This window comes from Musa acuminata, chromosome BXJ3-5 (genome assembly GCF_036884655.1).
Source record: "Musa acuminata AAA Group cultivar baxijiao chromosome BXJ3-5, Cavendish_Baxijiao_AAA, whole genome shotgun sequence".
NCBI lineage: Eukaryota > Viridiplantae > Streptophyta > Magnoliopsida > Zingiberales > Musaceae > Musa > Musa acuminata.
In genome coordinates, this window is record NC_088353.1 from 39603753 (window position 1) to 39622650 (window position 18898).

Sequence of the window (18898 nt, forward strand, 5' to 3'; positions counted from 1 at the left end):
ATTCACCCAAGAAAAACGAAATGATAATACAATTGCCCTTTGTCCAGCTTCTCATCTCTCGTCATGTTGCTTGATAGAGTAACAAGACATGATAACCTCCAATTGACTTGATTTAGTACTCGGACCCTAGGCATTTACAATATATCCCATTTTTAATGCCCTCGGTGGCCTATAAAGAATACGATCTAGCAGAGTAAGACCTTATAAGTCAAAATTCTTAAAATATGGTCCTCGTACACGTCTACATTTTGTTCATGACTAAACATTTAAAAAACACTACTTTGCCTTTAAATAAGAATGACCACTGTTCATGGTAGCCAAGCGTACCATGAACTTTAAATAAGAATGGCCAAAATCAAATCAAAATAGCAAAACACGTTCCCTTTCAGCAGATACATTACAATGGCACTATGCAAGACATTGCAAGGTAAGAAATCCTCAAATCAGCAAATGCACGCATCAAACAAAATAAAATCTGTATTACAACAACAGCACTTGGCAGTTCCACCGAAATCATTAAAGCAGGCATAGCATGCGTTAAAATAAATAGCAGAAAGGGGTAAGTCACTAATTATACTTTCAACTAATCATAGTACAACATACTGCCTCTTTGAGTCACGTAAATCCACACCAAGCTGCGGCGGGCCTTGGGACACACGAAGGATGCAGACTCCCAAAATCACACGACACAGGGGAAGTAAGCTCTGCAAAGCAGCTTCAGTATCTCCTCCTAGGAGGGCTCCTTGATCGATGAGCACGTGGAGATCTGTGGAAAGAAACAAAACCGTCATATGAGTTGCAATGCTTCAGATGCTTGGTAACACATTGGGATTCCTGATGATTTTGTATAAACATTAACTGGTATAATTTGAAAAAAAAAAAAAGAAACCATAGCGACTGATTTTGGCTGATCAAGTTGTATCGAGTGGTTTTAAGCAAACGATAAGAAGCATTTTGTCCTCACCTTAGTACTCCTTTAAAAACAATTGGCATCAATAAGGTTAGAAAAAATAATCAAATAATGAAAATAGTGCTATATGATGCTTCTTGACAAATTCTAAAAAGTCTATTTTATGGGACAGGATATCAAGCAAATAATGAGATTTGATATTGGTGGTGGAGAAAGAGTCAAAAGTTTCATGATGCATTGTTAAGAAAGTGTACAAATTCTGCAACTTGAATTAGAAGCTTAATTTGGGACGATGCTACAATAAGCTGCTTCAACATGACATGCTGATATCAGCACAAAAACTGTAGTCAAACATAATATTACCTTCTCCTCATGTTTCTTCGCTTGATCGGACCTTTGCTAAATGTCCAATCAACATAAATTGTTTGTGTAAGGAGCTCGGTACCATTTAGTGTTGTGATTGCAGCTTGTGCTTCGTCAAAGTTCTCATATTCAATCAGGGCATAACCCTAAAAAATGTGGAAAAATCAAATTCATATCAAATAAAAGAAATGTAAGCAAAATAAGATGAATAAGTAGTGATAGATAATGTTTGTTAAATGATTAAACTAACAGTGATGCAGAAATTTTAATATATTTAGCATTGAAGGACCTGTTTGGATTTGCTATCATTTCATGCAGATGCCATTCTCAAGTACTTGTATGCAATTTATTATTTGAAAGCACTTCCGACAGAAGACTCCATATAGAACACATCTGTTAAATAAGGCTAGATCATCAAAAATACATTTAACATGACTACTTTAGTTCACCTGTAAACTGCATGGTTTGACCATTTACAGGACCCAAACCCTAACGTAAAATGTAATGTGGAGCTCTATACATCATAAAAGATTAATCAGGTGGTCAACTTCCACATGCAATTTCAATCCAGAAATTATTTCAGCAAGGACAGAGAGCTATATCAATCAGATAACCACAATTAGTTCAGCAAAAATAACTAATTAGTCTAAGGACAGAGAGCTATATCAATCAGATAACCACAATTAGGGATCAACACAGTGGTTCTTGGCATATCCTTCTTCCTTCCATTGCAATGCTACTATTCCTACCAGCTAGTCCCTATTCTTGATCCCTCCTTCAATGGCTTTTCTTCCTCGTGGATGACAGCAGCAGCAACTCCATACTCCAATAGCTGTTGATCCCAACAGCAACCTTAGGAGGAGGTCCTTACGGCTGGAAGAGAGGAGAGAACTGCAGCCCCTTCAATCATTGTCACTCACGGAGTCCTTATACAAGTTCCATGTTTAGGTACTTTTATTTCAAAGCAAAGAAGATCAATTTCTCCTCCCAAATTCTTTGTTTTCTCGCAACTCCACGAAGACAAATCCGCTCAAGGAAGGTTTGACACCATCGAGTCCTTTCCCATACGGATTAGGTGGTATCAGAGCATCGTTCCTCGCATGTGGATGGTTATCACTAGGCAAGGATATAAAGCATTAAGAGAAGAACTACAGGAGTTAAGAGTTTCAACCCGATCACCGATGAAAAGTGGTGCCAACACAAGGGCAACAAGCAACCCAACAGCCCTGTTGGACCTTGCTGCCCAAATCACAATGCTCTGACAAAAGATGGAGGTCATTATGTGTTGGATTCAATCCCAAAGCCAACCTAATAGTAAAACATGATAGAAACAAGCACGTCATAGAGAAGAAGGGACCATCTTCATCAAATACTCAAACCAGTTTGCCAAAGATGCACTGCAATGGCGACAACATTGATACCATGGAACCAATGGCAAAAGAGAGGCTTTGACCCTTCTGAGTCGAGGCTTAGATTAACATGCCCTTCTACAGTAGCTCCAACAACAATGAGGTATTGGATGTATGGCTTGATCAACTTGACACCTATTTTACTCTCTATGGGTACAACACCAAGGACGGTCACGCTTGAGCGACTCGAGTTGACCGATCATGCACTTGCATAATGGAATGCTTAGCTTCGATCTTACAATAACAAAGTGGTGACATGGGGGCACTTTAAAAGACTCCTCTGATAAGCATTTTATCCAATGGGCTACCTTGAAGATCAATAGAAAAGATGACTGTGCCAAGGGAGAGACTAATAGGTGCAAGACTACATCAAATTTTGTTGACAAGTGGTGGCACTCGAAATCTCTCTCGACAAACACCCGACGATGATGAAATATACAGCAGGGTTGCATGATCAGATCAGCACCAAATTAAGCCTTTTCAAGGTGTATAACATCTCAAGTGCTAGCGAAACAACTATGGTGATCAAGCAAAAGAATAGAACCCGCAACGAGAACACTTCAGAGAAAGCCAAAGAGGGTTTACTTGAAGGCCATAGAAAATTCCGAACATCATACAAATTCTTCTTCCTCAAAGAAAAGTGACCTTTTCCCCATCAGTTGTCAAAACCCTCTCAGTGTCTCAAAAGAATCTAAGGATGGCAAAAAGGGCTTCTTAGTCAAGCTGACAAAGTTGTCCTTGTTAACTCTGATGGCAATGTCATCCCTTCTAACATGCTTATGAACTCTAGGATTTCAAATAAAATAACCAAAACGATTAAGACTTTCTAAGGAATGCTTTTGGAACAATGATGGTTCACATAACAAGCTCAATCTTCTTAGTTGGGATTGCATCACTTCCATAAGGACACTGGGGGCCTTGGTATTCACAATATTCATGTGGTCAAAAAGTCTATTGGCGCTAAGCGCATCTCACTTCTTAGCAATCAGGGCAGCCAATGGACTAACCTCCTTTTTGCAAAGAATGATCACCCTAATCCTTGGAATCATATTCCCAAGCAAGGATCTTCACGGTCATGGAGAAATTTAACTCATCTCCTCTTCAGTATTAAGTAGGGCCTTCGGATCTTGATTGGTAATGGTTTAAATATCGATATCCAGGTTGAACCTTGGCTTTCTAACATACCACTTAATCGTTGGCCTACTTTAATTAATATTAATAAGGTGATGAACTTTAATGTGGTTTCTGATCTATTTTAAAATAGAGCTTGGAATGTGTTTTCTCTTGCTTTTTCACCTGTCCCTAGTCAAAGGAATATTGAGCATTCAGATCCCCTTAAACTTATGTCATGATACCTAGATATGGACTCCCCACCCCTGGGAGTTTCCTATAGCCGAAGTGCTTACAAAATTTTAAAGCGGGCTCCCAAACTCGTGGTAAGCAGATGGAATGGTTAAAAGGTGGTTTGGAGCCTCATTGTAGCGCCTAGAGTGAAAATTTTCCTATGGAAGCTAGACTTTGCAATGCTCAAGTATCCTCTTGTCATGTTTGTAATCTTTATTTAGACCCCACTTCCCACATTTTCTTCAAATGTTCTTTTGTCTTATCATATTGGAACCTTGTTCAAACAGAACTCAATTACTCCTTTCGCTTCTTTGATGAATGGGAGAAGGGTGTCTAGGTTGAAGAGGCGAATGAATTAGACATCTTCTCCACCAAGTTTCTTAAGCGTTTAATTGCCAATTCTCCATGGCTGCTTTGGAAACACCGCAATGCGCGACTATTCCACAACCACCGTTCCAGTTTGCTTGCCATTTGGTGTCGAGTTGTTGCCTTAACTAATGAGAACACTTTGACACCTATCTAGCCTGAGGCGAGTCAAGGGATCAAACAAGATTCTTCTATGCTCAAAAAAACTACATTTCATGATGATTTGATATCACAATGTGACGGTTCCTTTAAACCTACTTCTGAGTATATAGGTGCTGGCTTCATCATCAAATGCTCATATAGTCTAAACATTGCAGTTGAATGTTCGTACGATTAAAGCCACATTACCCCTTCAAACTGAATGTCTTGTGATATGGGAGGCATTGTCTTGGACAGTCAACAAAGGCTTCCACGATCTGAGAATACAATCTGACTCTCACTAGCACATTTCTTTCGTCATAAATTTGTTCCTACTCCTTGGTCGTTAACATTTTGGCTAACATTGTTGAAATTTCCAACTCTGTAAAGTTAATTTGTTGGTCCTACATTCCTAGATTTGAGAATGAGGACACAGCATAGCTAATTTTGCACGTTGTAAGGCTCCTTCGTGTGCCAAGGATAATGACATCCCTACTCCTTTTGTACACGTGAACAACTTTTGAATCATCCCATGAGATGAATGAATAAAGTTCTCTTTTAAAAAATAATTACAGATCGAATTAGGTAGAAGTGTTGGTAGATTAACCTAGAACTTTTCTCAAAAAAGTGGATCAAGAACAATCAAAGTCGATGGACAACAACAACAATTGTTCTCAATGACTCCACCAAACTTGCTCTAGCTGATCATGTGGATCCAAATATATCATTGATCGCAAGACCGAAGGTTATAAACTTAAATCCGACCCTTGGCCCAAAAAGTCAAGAAAAACTCTTCACCATAAAAATCCAAGTAAAACAAGGTCGTTGGTGCTATCTTTGTTACTAGTTGCTAGAAGAATCTCATGTCAATGAGCTTAGTCCAAAAGCTGGGCTTAGAGATGACATTGCATCGACACCCATATCCTCTAGGTTGGCTCCTTGAGGATGTGAAGATAAAGATTGACACAAAGTGTAAGATTCGCTTTGCAATCACCTGTCAATACATCGATGAGGTGACATGCAAAGTGGTGCCGCTTGACATTTGTCCAATCATCCTTGGGAGCCCCTATGAGATTAAGATGCTATGAAAAAATTTCTCGTCGCACGAGATTGGATTGGTTCAACTGTGGACTTGACACTAGCCGACCAAGCAAAAAGGATGGTGGACACTTGCAAAAAGCTCATGGCTCTAACTAAATGTAGGAAACCATAATCTTCCTCTCATATGATAAAGGAAGAGAAACAAAGAGAGGCAACAGCAAGCTTGTGACCTCAGAAAGTCGAAAAACAAGACCCTCGAGTCGATGATGATCAGTGATGAGAACTAGCAAAACGACATAAGAAGGTGACATGGCTGGATGAGATGACATTGACCATGATGACGGATCAAAGCAAAACCTCCAATTGCTCAAACCCATAGATGGAGAAAAGCAAAACCTCAAATCAAGTTTAAATGGGAGCTAATCACCCAATTGGGGAAGCCATGATCAAGGACTATCAAGCCGAGTTCAAGTCGAACTCCAATTCGACTCATTTGAAGTTCGAGTCAAACTCCAAATTGATCGCAATCCAACCGAACCAAGCAGAAGCTCAAGCTGAAACCCGAGCTCAATCAAGGGCCTAATCTAATGCAGTTCAAGTCTTACTTAAGTTCAACTCAACTTGAGTTCGAGTCAAAGTCCAATTCAACACAACCAGAGTTCGAGATGAACACAAATTCAACTCAAATCAGTGCAGATCAATTTCCCCTTTCAAAAAATTTTGTTTTCTACTGTAAAAATTTTGTTTTATACAGTAAAATTGTTGCACATATTTCCTTTTGTGATGAACACTTGCATCAAAATTATTAAAAAGAACAATTGCACTACAGCCACCCAATTCCTGACATAAAAAAGTTGCAGCAAAATGAGCAGCAAGAATGTTATATGAACAAAGGTGCGTTATTAAATATTTGTCCTAGTAAGCAACCCATATTTACAACCTTGATGCCGAGGAAAATTAGCCCAAAAGAAAAATTGAACACGCAGGAAAAGGAGAAAACAGCTTTTGTTAATAGTCATAGCAAGATTTTTGTAAGATGCACTTGCCCTACAATAAGAAGGGAATAACTGCAAGCATGATGCATTGCTACAGCATCTCTATGTTCAGATATCGTCTTTTCACTCATAAGTCCACAATTTGACACCTAAGATTCCATAAGTAGCAGATATTTCTACAGGAGAATAATATAATTTATGATATTATAGATTATAAGAAGTGTAAGATATCATCTATATTATTCATACTCCTGATAGTCAGAAATATACATATATTGTTGATTGCTAGATTCAAATTTTCATTTGGCAGTTAACACTTGACTATTACTTCTAAAAATTACAAAGAAAAAAGATGTTTTCCAAGCACAAAACAAAAAGATAATATTGTAATCTCGCAGAATAGAGTGAATCATCAACACATCTCAGAAACCAAATGAATAGTTGACTGATCTCATGGACACTTTAAAGCAAGGTAAGGCAATACCGAATAATACCGCCCGGTATGGATGGTATGTACCGGTCCGACGGTACACCGGTACACGGACCATCCGTTACCGAACAGAACGAATAATAATAATAAAATAATATTTATTTATTTATTTATTTATATTTTTTTTAGAAAAAGGCTCGGCGACGTCGCCGAGATGCTTATATATATATATATATATATATATATAATTTATTATTTAAATAAACGAGGCGACGTCGCCGAGGCGATGCAACGTCGGCTTTTAAATAAATTATATATATATATATAATCTTTTATATATATATATATATATATATATATATATATATATATATATATATATAATATATATATACCGAATGGTATACCACTCGGTATACCGTTCCGTACCGAACGAACATTGAAACGCCGGTACGGTACGATATTTCGAACCTTGCTTTAAAGGACACCAGAGATGAGAAAAGGAGTAGTGAGGCTCATATATAATGGTGCATTAAGCCAACTAAAAGACACTAAAAATGATTTAGATTGAATTGCGGAATATGCGCAGCAAACTATTAATCACATCTCTTGCTACCTATGGGCATGGTATACACTCCAACACCAAAAGTCAAACACTCAGTTGACATGTTTCCTACGATAGATTATTATAGTCAGCACTGACTAGTACCAAGTGAAATTCATGCATGCAGCCTGTTCCTAGTCAACCTAGGAACGACCACTATAGATAGGAAGTGATAGCACAAATGCAAAGTTTCACTCTTCATTTTATGATCAAAATACCATCAAGAACCACCTACACATGCCAATGCAAATATCATCAACAGATCCTGGTTACCTCAAGCAATAATAAAAATCATACTACCAACATGCCATTCTACCACTGTCAGCAATATGTCTATGACGAGCTACAATAAATCTATTGAGGGCGTCAAATATATGAAGCCACATTTACCAAAATCATTGTATCCCATTAGATCTGTGACTTAGGTTATGCATCCCAATTTGCTGCACTTTTGTATAGAAAAGAACTAATAACAAAAATGCTAAACAATCTAAAACACAGTTCCAAGCTTTCAGGTTATTTTATATTTTTGTTTTCAATCCAGATAGGTAATGATGCAGAAAAATAAAAAGTATATACTACCTATCATGCTAAGCTATCAAAGTGGTTCAGTGTACCATGAACAGAAACAATGAACCAACTATCCTACACTACACATGATAAATGACATACCCCATCCCTGCAACCACTCCATGACCCTAAACATTTCACATTCAATGTAGCAATTATGATCCTTTTTTATATTCTATTTCATGGATAGCTTAGAGACATATGGGCTTGAGCTCGAGTATATTGACATGTTAAGCAACAGTATTTAATTATCTTAATCAAAATGGAAACCTCAGTTTTTGCCATCTGATTAAGATTAATATGGAACAGAGAAAATGTAACTTGGTCAGCTAGATGTGTATAACATGCAGCTACCATGACTTAAATTAATATAGAAATTAGAATGTAACAAGTTCTACATAAAACAGTAGCTAAAACAACATTACTAATACACAGGAAGATTTAATAAAGGTTAGGAATATCAACAGATAAAAGAAAAGTGTAAATCATAAAATAGGCAATATATTATGTTCTGTTTTCAATCAATATGGTGCTCAATTGTAACTCGTAGTGGCCCAATACAGCATCATGCCATTATCTAAGCAGCAGCAACTAACATGTGACATTCAATCCCTAGGTTAACGGAATTCTAACATTGATTTGAATGCAAGTTCTCATCCTCTGGTCACATATCTTTCATGCAAAAACTTACCTCATTGAAGGACACTATTAAAGCTACTAAATGATAGTGCCTCTCTCTTTGTTAAAAGAGTAATGTACCAAGATGAAAATATTATAGCTTGGTACTGTTATACCCAAAATAACATGTCCAATTTGCAACAAATATGTATGGAGAAGCATAAAGTTCCACAACTATAAATATGAAAAGACTAAATCGAGATTAAGCACTATTTCAATTTCTAGTAAGCTTAAAGAAATGAATCTTCAAACAAAAGGGTACAACAATGATTGTAAGAATAAAGGTGCATTAAAATTGATGGTTTGACAAGTTAATAGAAATTATTATACCTACCTTGACAAATCCAGTGCGACGGTCAAGATTTAGATGCAAATTTTTAACCTGACCAAATTCACGAAAGGCGTTGTGCAAATCATCTTCCTGTGCCTCTTCATGGACCCCAGTTACTAGAACAATCCATCCCTCAATAGCTGTCAGAGAAAACAAAAATGTGCTTGTAAAATCCATTTTCTAACAATAGCATCATGCTACGAAAATCTTTACATGGGCTAGTTATTTAGAAAATAGTCAGCTTAGATAACATCAATCTGCCATACATTATTTAAAAAAATAAAACTTATTTGGCAAGCTTCCAATGTGCATATTTATATATTTTTCATCAAACCAAAATGTAGCAAACAAATGCAACAGGTAATAGTCATCTTAAGCCTAAGCAACAGAAAAAGGGAACAAGAAGAAATATCTTCTGGTACATACCATAAGTAACAAAACTAATAAGAAATCATGAAATAGTGAAAACTGCAATGAAGATTTTTAAAAAAGGTCTAAAATCTTCTTAGTCCAAGATATAAAATCTTCCTATGCATCACAATATAATATCTATTGACAAGTTATTGTCCTTCATATCAGCAGGATAACATATATTTATATCAAGGTATAGAGTTTTGAATGATACCGCCCGGTACGGGCAGTACGTACTAGTCCGACAAGAAATCGATACGTGGACCGCTTGCTACCGAACTGTCACGACCTTAGCTGATTTTGCCTAAGGCGTGCGGCACCCTTGCGTGTCCGTCCGCAAAGGTCAGCCTCCCCGAAGCCTCCCATCGACCCTTAGGACCACCAAAAGAGAGAACGGGTTAGAGAGAACGCCTCCAACGGGATCCACAAGCAAACATCTCCGAAAAACACTTCATAGACAATGCAAATTACAAACAGACTATTACAAGCTCTGAACAGTGGCACAACAAAGGGTAAAATGGTCCATTACAGACCGAGAAGCTCTCGAACGTGTCCACATGACACAACCTTTATTTACAAGCCTAAAGAGGCCACCAACCCAACTAAAATGGGACTTATAAGCCTTCGGCCGCCCCTCTACCTGCTATACAAGGCATGAACATGCCAAAAGACAACGGACAGACATAAGCATTACATCCAACATCTTGTTTAGAAGTTTGTCCGTTACATTCTCCTCCACTTATCCCTTCGACGTCCTCGTCGAAGCCTTTGTGAACACTGCAACTCTTCGCCTTTGCTGAGTCTTCAATCTTCCGCTCCAGCTACAATGCGCCTCCTGGCTCCCAGCTGCTCTACGCTGCTGTTTTTGAGTAGTCGACCCTTTAATCCGCCATGCTGCTACAACTCACCAATGACTCTGACTCTATTGGGGGGGGTTGGCTGAGTTGTGTTGATCCTTGTCGATTCTTGCGGATCCACCAAATGAAGGAAAAGACCATCTTTTCTGCGCCAGTCTCTCAAAATTTCCACATGCTGCTTGAACTGGGTGGATGCTTGTTGGAGCTTTAACGAGCATCGCCTCGCAAACTTCTGAAGTTTTGGGTCCTTCCTCCACAAAATTTGCTCATTGACTCTTCTTTCAGTTAGTTGTCACATCCAAGTAGGTTCGCATCACTTCCGCTTTCGATTGGCATTTCGTTGGGAAATGAAGCGGACGATCTACTCTCAGTAGCACTGATCACCGTTGGTGAGGATTTGACAACTATTGTCTTTTATTATCTTCGAAGGGTCTTTGAACTTGTGCAGAGCTCCTCTGCTGGATAGATAAGAGAACTGGGGTACTCGGTTTCGCCCATTCTCTTAAGAGTTGAGAAGGCAAAGGTTACTTTGACTTCGCCCGCCTCCTCGAGGTTGTACTTCATGCATCGAGCTGGTTACTGGTCTTCGCCTGCTCTTTGCTCACACTTCTGAAGCACTTGAAGTGTTTGCACTCCTTGCGTTGAGTTAGCTACTGTGATTCACCTTCTCAAAGCCATTGAACTTCTGGAATGCAGGAAGTTTTCACCCCAACTTGGAGTAATTCTCTGATAGATGAGGTCGCCTCTGGGATTGTACCGTCTTCTCCATCAACCCTGCCGCCTACTCCACTGAGTAGCAAAGGTACAGCACCGCGTACTGCCTACTTCGTTCCTTGGTCGTGCACTCTTGCATGACCCGAAGTCCTTCACTTACGGCTATCTTGATGAGAAACTTGTTGACACCGGTCTTACGAAGTTTCTTGGCCTCTGCCCTTCAGCCTTGTCTCGGTACTTGGAGATTGCCTCTGCATGCTCCACCTCCTCGGCCCCTTTCACGACCAAGCGCTCTCCCTCCATGAGAGCAAGGGATCAATGACTTGCACGGAAGTCCCGCCTCTGCGGTACCATGGCGCTGCCATGCCCATGGCCCTACTATCCGTCGCCTCGCCTCTGTATCCCTTTTCTTCACAATCAGTAGAGATGTCTCCGTGGCACTCCTCTGAGTCCACCTCCATTCTAACTGATGCTTGATTTTGAGTAGCTAAGTCCCGCTGGACTCGTCGTCGCTTCCTCGCCCCTTTCGACCCCCTGCTTCAACACCTCTGTGTTCTCCAAGCAGTCTGTTTGGTCGATGGAAAGACAGACTGCAACTCCCATGCATGGCCTCTGCCATCACGTTGTAGAGTTTGCACCGATTCTGTTCTCCTTAGCTTCCTTGGTAGCAACGTTCGCTTACTCGACCTTGTCCTCTGACTTGTCGGGCTCCCTTAAGCGAATATGAGCTCTGGAGCAGTCCAACTCTCCAGCTGCTTCGATCATACCTCTGTATGATCAAGTCCCTCCCATGGAACTCACTGGTACTTGCATTCGAACTTTTCCCTTTGTGGAACATAGCCCCCATATGCTGATGACCAAGGCTTTCATCCGATGCAAAATTCGATGCACGCCCGGAAGACCCGCCTCTGCGGTACCATGGCCTTCACTCCTTGAATCCATAGCCCTTCTTGCCGTCGTGTTGTTCATCGAAGTGGAGCTTCCAGTAACTCCCGATCATACCTCTATATGATCTCATCCCTCACGGGACTATGTCGTGTGTGTCGCATTGCCACGAACTGTTCCACCACGATCCGCTGCACCATGTCGCCTCCTGGTGACATCTCCATTGCATTCTGATCCTTGTGGAATAAACTCGAATTTTGAACCCTCCATGTGTGGCCTCTGCCAATACATCGCAGGGTCTCCTCCACCTTCGATTTTGTTCGCTCCTTTGGCAATCGACCTTCATCCACCCACTCTTGGGTCACACCTAGATGAAGCACCGCTCTAGGACAGTCCGTCGCCTAGTAGCTCCCGAAGTCCACCGACTTCACTGTAATTTGTGCACCATTGTCTGGATCCTGGGCCTCTGCCCCTACCAGCACAATCTCCGCTGCACACCGCTTCCTTTATAGCAACTCGAATGGCAACACTGTGGCATATTCTTCAAGAGTACCTGCCTCTGCGTCCTCTTGCCCCGTGCTAAGGCCTTCTGAACCCAACTTCGCCTCCGCAAATTGAGTCGCCTTAGTTCCTCCATCAAATGCTCCTCCGAGATAAGGTGCATGTGCCCAGAAGCTCCCTTCGTCTTTGGCACCATGCAAGATGAGTCCGCTCCGTCAGAACGAAGGACCCATGGAACAACATGATCCTACTCTTGCCTCTGCAAGAGTTCATGTCTTTGACCTCTGTCTAAGGAAAGCACTGTGCTTCTGCTCCATGTTCCAACTTCTCTGCTGGCTCCCTTCATGCGGCTTGGGTACTTCGCCAAGTTACACCCAAGTTGCTCCGCTCCTCGTTTTTGCATTGAGTCGATGGTGGCCCTCGCGCCCACCATTCCACGGGTCAGCCCTCCCTTGAGTCCGATCTCCATATCGACTCTAAGTGTGCCTTCATTTAAGTTGCTTCAGGTCGCTCCCCCACTTGATCTCGCAATGCATCCACCCATGCATTCTCTCGAGCGAGATCATGTGACAACTCCTCGCTGCTTGCTCGGTCCATTGAGCTTCGTGGAGTTGTTGTTTGTGAGGTACTCCTCCTCAACATGTGAAGTCCATCTCACATGATTCTCCCTCTGGAGAGCCGAGACTTATCCCTCCTGGATAACTGTCCCATTGGAGCAACATCTCTCTTCGTTTCGGAGACCACCATCCCCTTGGACTACTCCGATCTGCTGAATAAACTGTGCGTTGTTCTGCCTCCTGCAAACGCACTTGCTAGATTGCGCATCCACGTCAATACAGCCACCACTGCACCCCTCAAGGCCTAGCAACATGCTGAACTCGTTGCACACTTCAGCCTCCTCCGGACGTATCCTTCGCATGCCGAAGAGAAAGTTTCAATGCTCCATAGCGCCGAGTCTCGGTCGCCTTGGGATGGCCACGAACAATCCATCGTCCGCATACAAGCCCATGCATGAGTACCGAATTCTTCGAGTTAGCAATTCCCCTCACCTCTGTGAGCTTTGCACAACTCTTTCGGTCGCTGAGCAACTCATTCCACTTTGCATGGTCTCGTCCTTTGCCAAGCGCCTCGCTTGCCTTGAGCACCATCAAGTAAAGTTGTCAACGTTGAGCCATAGCTCAAACTCAGCCATCCCAACCTTTGTGCGCTCCGCATTCTTCCAAGCTTGCCTGTTCTCGTGGTGCCTCTTGCGCGAAGGGTTGGCCATTCCTCTGAATGCCAATGTCAGATGCCCGCTCCTCTGAGCGACTCTTTTCCCTACATCTCCATGCCCGTTTTCCCTCAAACGGTCGCGCGTGTGCTGACTGCCCTCCATGCAGCCCCACTAGGTCCCCCACGTTTGCATGTCAAGTGTTTCTAATGAGTGCTTGTCCCGCTCTGATACCATATGTCACGACCTTAGCTGATTTTGCCTAAGGCGTGCGGCACCCTTGCGTGTCCGTCCGCAAAGGTCAGCCTCCCCGAAGCCTCCCATCGTCCCTTAGGACCACCAAAAGAGAGAACGGGTTAGAGAGAACGCCTCCAACGGGATCCACAAGCAAACATCTCCGAAAAACACTTCATAGACAATGCAAATTACAAACAGACTATTACAAGCTCTGAACAGTGGCACAACAAAGGGTAAAATGGTCCATTACAGACCGAGAAGCTCTCGAACGTGTCCACATGACACAACCTTTATTTACAAGCCTAAAGATGCCACCAACCCAACTAAAATGGGACTTATAAGCCTTCGGCCGCCCCTCTACCTGCTATACAAGGCATGAACATGCCAAAAGACAACGGACAGACATAAGTATTACATCCAACATCTTGTTTAGAAGTTTGTCCGTTACAGAACGGTATTTTTTATTTATAAATTTTATATATATATAAAGGCGACGTCGCCTCATTTTTCGACAACGTTGCCCCGCTTGGGGAGAAGAGAGGAAACATCGCACATTTTTTTAATTTATATATATATATATATATATATATAAAAGATTATATATATATAGAGGCAACGACGCCCCACCTGAGGAGAAGAAAGGCGACGTCGCACATTGTTATATATATATATATATATATACCAAACGGTATATCGCTCGGTATACAATACCATACCGTACCGAGAAAAGGTCGAAACTCTGGTACGAAACGATATTTCAATCGTTGATTTATATGTAAAATGTTGTCAATTGTCAATAAACCACAAAGATACTAAAAAATAAAGTTATGGCAGTATGTCAATATTCTTGACATAGCAAAATATGCCGAACATCAAACTCGACATCATATATTTAACATGGTTTATAATGGTCAATTAATCTACAGCATCTTGAATTCAGAGGAAAGACAAATGCCTCTCTTAATGTAAAAACATTATTTCAGATCGTAAGAAAGAATGTGATAATTTTCCCAAGTAATAAATGTTTTAACATATACATTTGATTTTGTAAATATAATCCCTCAATCTAAAATCCAAACATTGATGAAACTCGAGATCCTAGATTACCATAAGCATCTAGGACATTGATGAGATCCTTATCCTTCCTGTTCTCTCCCCTCTTGCTGCATAAAAACTTGTGCATATGTATCACTGTATAAGTGTTGTCACAAGAATCTCAAACACTCGCATTAGCGCTCAAGCAAGGGAAGGTTAAGCCCAAGCACCTCAAGCCTACCTCGTTGGGAAAGGTGCCTTTGCCTAGCCATCTCCTAGGCAAGCGCTTCAACTTAGGCGTTGGGCATCCCAATCACTCGTCTGAACCAACCAGACACAGTCTTAGGTTGGACTTACTCGGGGCCACACCACACCCTTGATCCACGCCCAAACCACATGCAACCTAAGTTCAAACCATGCTTGACCAGAACCTAGCTCGATTCAATCAAATAATAATCTCCTATTCTCCTCACCTCCCCTCCCACATGACCCAATGAACCCCAGTGAGCCCTAATCCATCAATTCTCCATCATCACCTCACGTTAGTACACTTATCAGAACACTCCTTTGTCATCAAGCGCTTGATCCAAGGTGACTCAAGTCACTCTCCACACCTAAGCAACCTGAGCTTCTTGTTGCTCTCCTCTAATTGTCGCTAGAGAGACAATGTAAGGTTTCTTCAATGGGCACTTGTTTTTATCACTATTGTTTCCCTTTTTTAATCCTTTTTCCTTTTTCATGATCTTTTGCATCTCTTTTATGTTGGATGTTATCTTTGTTGAAATGATTTGTTCAGGTTAATTAGTACAATTCTTTTTTTGGTGATCTTTTTATGTTAAAGTCAGACTAAATTAGATTGTATTCAGAGTTGAAGTCCTGAAGTAATTGCTAAAATTCTTTCATTTAACAAATAACTCTTTAATCTCTCTCTTTCAAGTCGTATTTAATATTTTTATTTAAATAAAGAGTTTTTAGTCTTGCAATATACTCATGTTTTGATTGGAAACAAAAAAAGTCAGAATCTTATCTCTTCTTTGGCTATTTGGGTGCTCTCTTCTTCCATTCACCTATTTCACATTTCTTTCCTTCAAAATATCCATTTTCTAGCTACTTCACCACAGTATTCTGTGGTTTCTTTATGTTCAAGTAACGCCATAAAGTACAGCATCCATGCCCATTATTAATGAAATTTAATCTATCATTTTGTAAGATACTGACAAGCTTTACCTTACCCAAAGGAAAAAAAATGCTAAATTTGAACATCATAATTTAAAGTTTGAAAAGTTGCATCATTGACAGATACTACCCAGGGGAAACCTGTAATTGATATATGCATTCAGTCAATTATGCTTTTAATAGAGGCCTTTTTTTGCATTAGTCAAGCATAAGTTTCAAGAACAATTAATTCATTAACAGAAAATTAGCAAGTACTTGGGTGTCTTTCTTACATCTAATCCTTAAACTAATTCCCAAACTAAACGATGTTAAATAATTTGACGGAACCAACCAACATGAAATTCAAATCGCATATGCAATTATATTAAACCCTAAAAACACCGAAACTCTTAGGATTTGAGGGAACATATTAGTAAAACAGAAAGCAATGCAGCAGAAAGATAAAGTTTAAAAGAGTGTGAATCCAAAGTCAAAAATGTAGGAAATCGGAAAGAAAAAGGTCGGGAAACCATCGGATTAGGGTTTCCAAACTTACATCGCTGGGGACCGGGACCGCCATCGGAGTCGAGGGAATCGAAATCCCTCGCGGCGAGGCGGCTGTCGCTATCGCGACCCGCCTCTTCGCGAAATCCCCGGCCCTTGGTCTTCCTAGGGCCCGAGGAATCGCTGCCGGCAATGGCGGATCGGAGCCTGGGGGCAGGGGAGGGGTCGACCTCGGCGGCGGCTACCTCCTCGTCCATGAGATCGTCATCGTCAGGCTCGAAATCCACCACCTCGACGTCCCCCGCAGCAGCCGCCATCGTCGCCGGTCTCTTGGAGATGAATCGGGGACCCAAAACAATAGGCGGAATGACAAATCCCTGCCCTTATAAATATATATAATCGGCGATTCCCGACATAAGGATATGGGTAATTTACTGAAAAAAATAATTTGGCTTTTATCATATTACATCCTCCTATTTAATTTTTATCAAATAATTTTTTTTCTTGGATTTGATTAAAATATTTTTAACTAAATTATAAAAAAAAATTATTATTATTTTTAACCAGGTTTAACTTATTTTAAAAAAAATAAATCAAGATCAATTCAACTAAACCCTAATTATTCAATTGATTTAGTTAAATCATATATTACCAATTGATTTTTTAAATTATCCTTACCACCTCCATCTCCATCGCTCCTCCCCCTCTCTCTCCGTAATCTCCTCCTTCCTTTTTTTGGTTTTCTCTTCTTCGCCTTGCACTTGGCTTCCTTCTCTCTCCCTCCTCATCTTCCATGAACTCTACCTCCACCTTCATCACCCCCCTAAGTGCTGCCATCTCCCTTTGCCCTTAGCTTCCTCCTCTACTTCCACCTCCTCTTCCCACTCCTCGTCCACCTTCCTCACCCCACCTCTTCTTTTTTCTTTCTACTCCTCTTCCATCTTCTCCTCCTCGTATATAATCCTAAGTTAGACAAAATCAATTATATTTAATTAAATAAGCCTAGAATTAGATTAAACATCAGCACAATTAGATCAACCAAAATTAAAATAGATCAAAATTAAAATTTAATCAAGATTTGAGTTTTCTTAAATTCGATCAAAACAAGATTAATTAAATCTAAATTCAGTCAAGTAATCAAAATAACGTTAGAATCCAGTTTGATCAAAATATTTGATTAAAGCAAGTTAAATTAGTTAATTTTATAACTGAGAAAATAAGTAAAAAATATTTAATTTTCGAAGTGTAAAACTATAATTTTGGTAAGATATATAGTGAAAATATTTGATTTTTGAAGAGTAGAGATGTCAATGATATTGATTGAAATCAAAAGAATTCACAAGAGTAACACTATAATTTTAATAAGTGAAACCTTTTTTTTTTCTTCCCAATAACCATTGTGCGAGACATACAACAACCATAACGTGCAATCATCCGTCGCCTACGGTAGTTGTTATGTGCGATTCTTCTCACGTGATCGACCAGTGACCTCTACAGTCATTGTAACATGCAATAGTTTTCATGTGGCCAATCGACAACCCTTGTAGTCGACTTGGTACGTGGTAGTTTTCACACAATCGATCGATGACTCTTATAGTCGTCAAAGTACGCAATTGGCTTGAACTACCTCCACGATTGACTAATAACCCTTATGATTGTCACGGCATGTCATTGTGCTCACTCATGACTGTACTTATTGCGCGTGATGTCTACAGTCGACTAGCAACCTTGTGGCCATCGTACAACTATTGTGTGTTGAATCTCGTATTTTGATGATGAAACTACTTGATATATGTTTATGATTTAATCTGCGTTTTGAGTGACGCAGGATGCTTCGATCAGGATGAGACAATTAAAGCAGGAACATCATGTTGTGCCGGAGGAACATGTCAGAAGATTGGACGTCGGGCCGATGGAACGGTCGACGTATCGACAGAAGGCTTCGGGTCGTGGACTCGGGCATCGGGCCAAGAAGAGCGGGTATTGTGCCAAGGATATCGGAGTTGCGGAGTCGACTGGCCGATTGGGCAATAGGCTGCAGAAGAGGACGATGCGCCGAAGAATCGGACGAAGCGTCGAGAGACCAATGACATGCCGGACAACTTGGTTAATTGCTTAGAACTAATTGTCTCGATCGAAGTTTTTGTTTTGTTGTGCAGGATTAACTACGATGAAAGTTAGACAAGCAGCAGGTGTTGCGCCGGAGTCAA

General features: G+C 40.7%; 1 protein-coding gene across 1 annotated transcript; it reads right to left on the bottom strand.

Annotated features, from left to right (window-relative positions):
- Positions 1-428: 428 nt before the first annotated feature.
- On the bottom strand, positions 429-17062 carry LOC135639021 (RNA-binding protein Y14A-like). Its single transcript, XM_065152714.1, has 4 exons — positions 16741-17062; positions 9183-9319; positions 1274-1419; positions 429-766 (listed from the first exon to the last, which is right to left on the bottom strand). The coding sequence occupies exons 1-4, from the start codon at positions 17003-17005 to the stop codon at positions 718-720; spliced, it is 597 nt and encodes a 198-aa protein (XP_065008786.1). The 5' UTR covers positions 17006-17062; the 3' UTR covers positions 429-717.
- Between the last annotated feature and the right edge of the window lie 1836 nt (positions 17063-18898).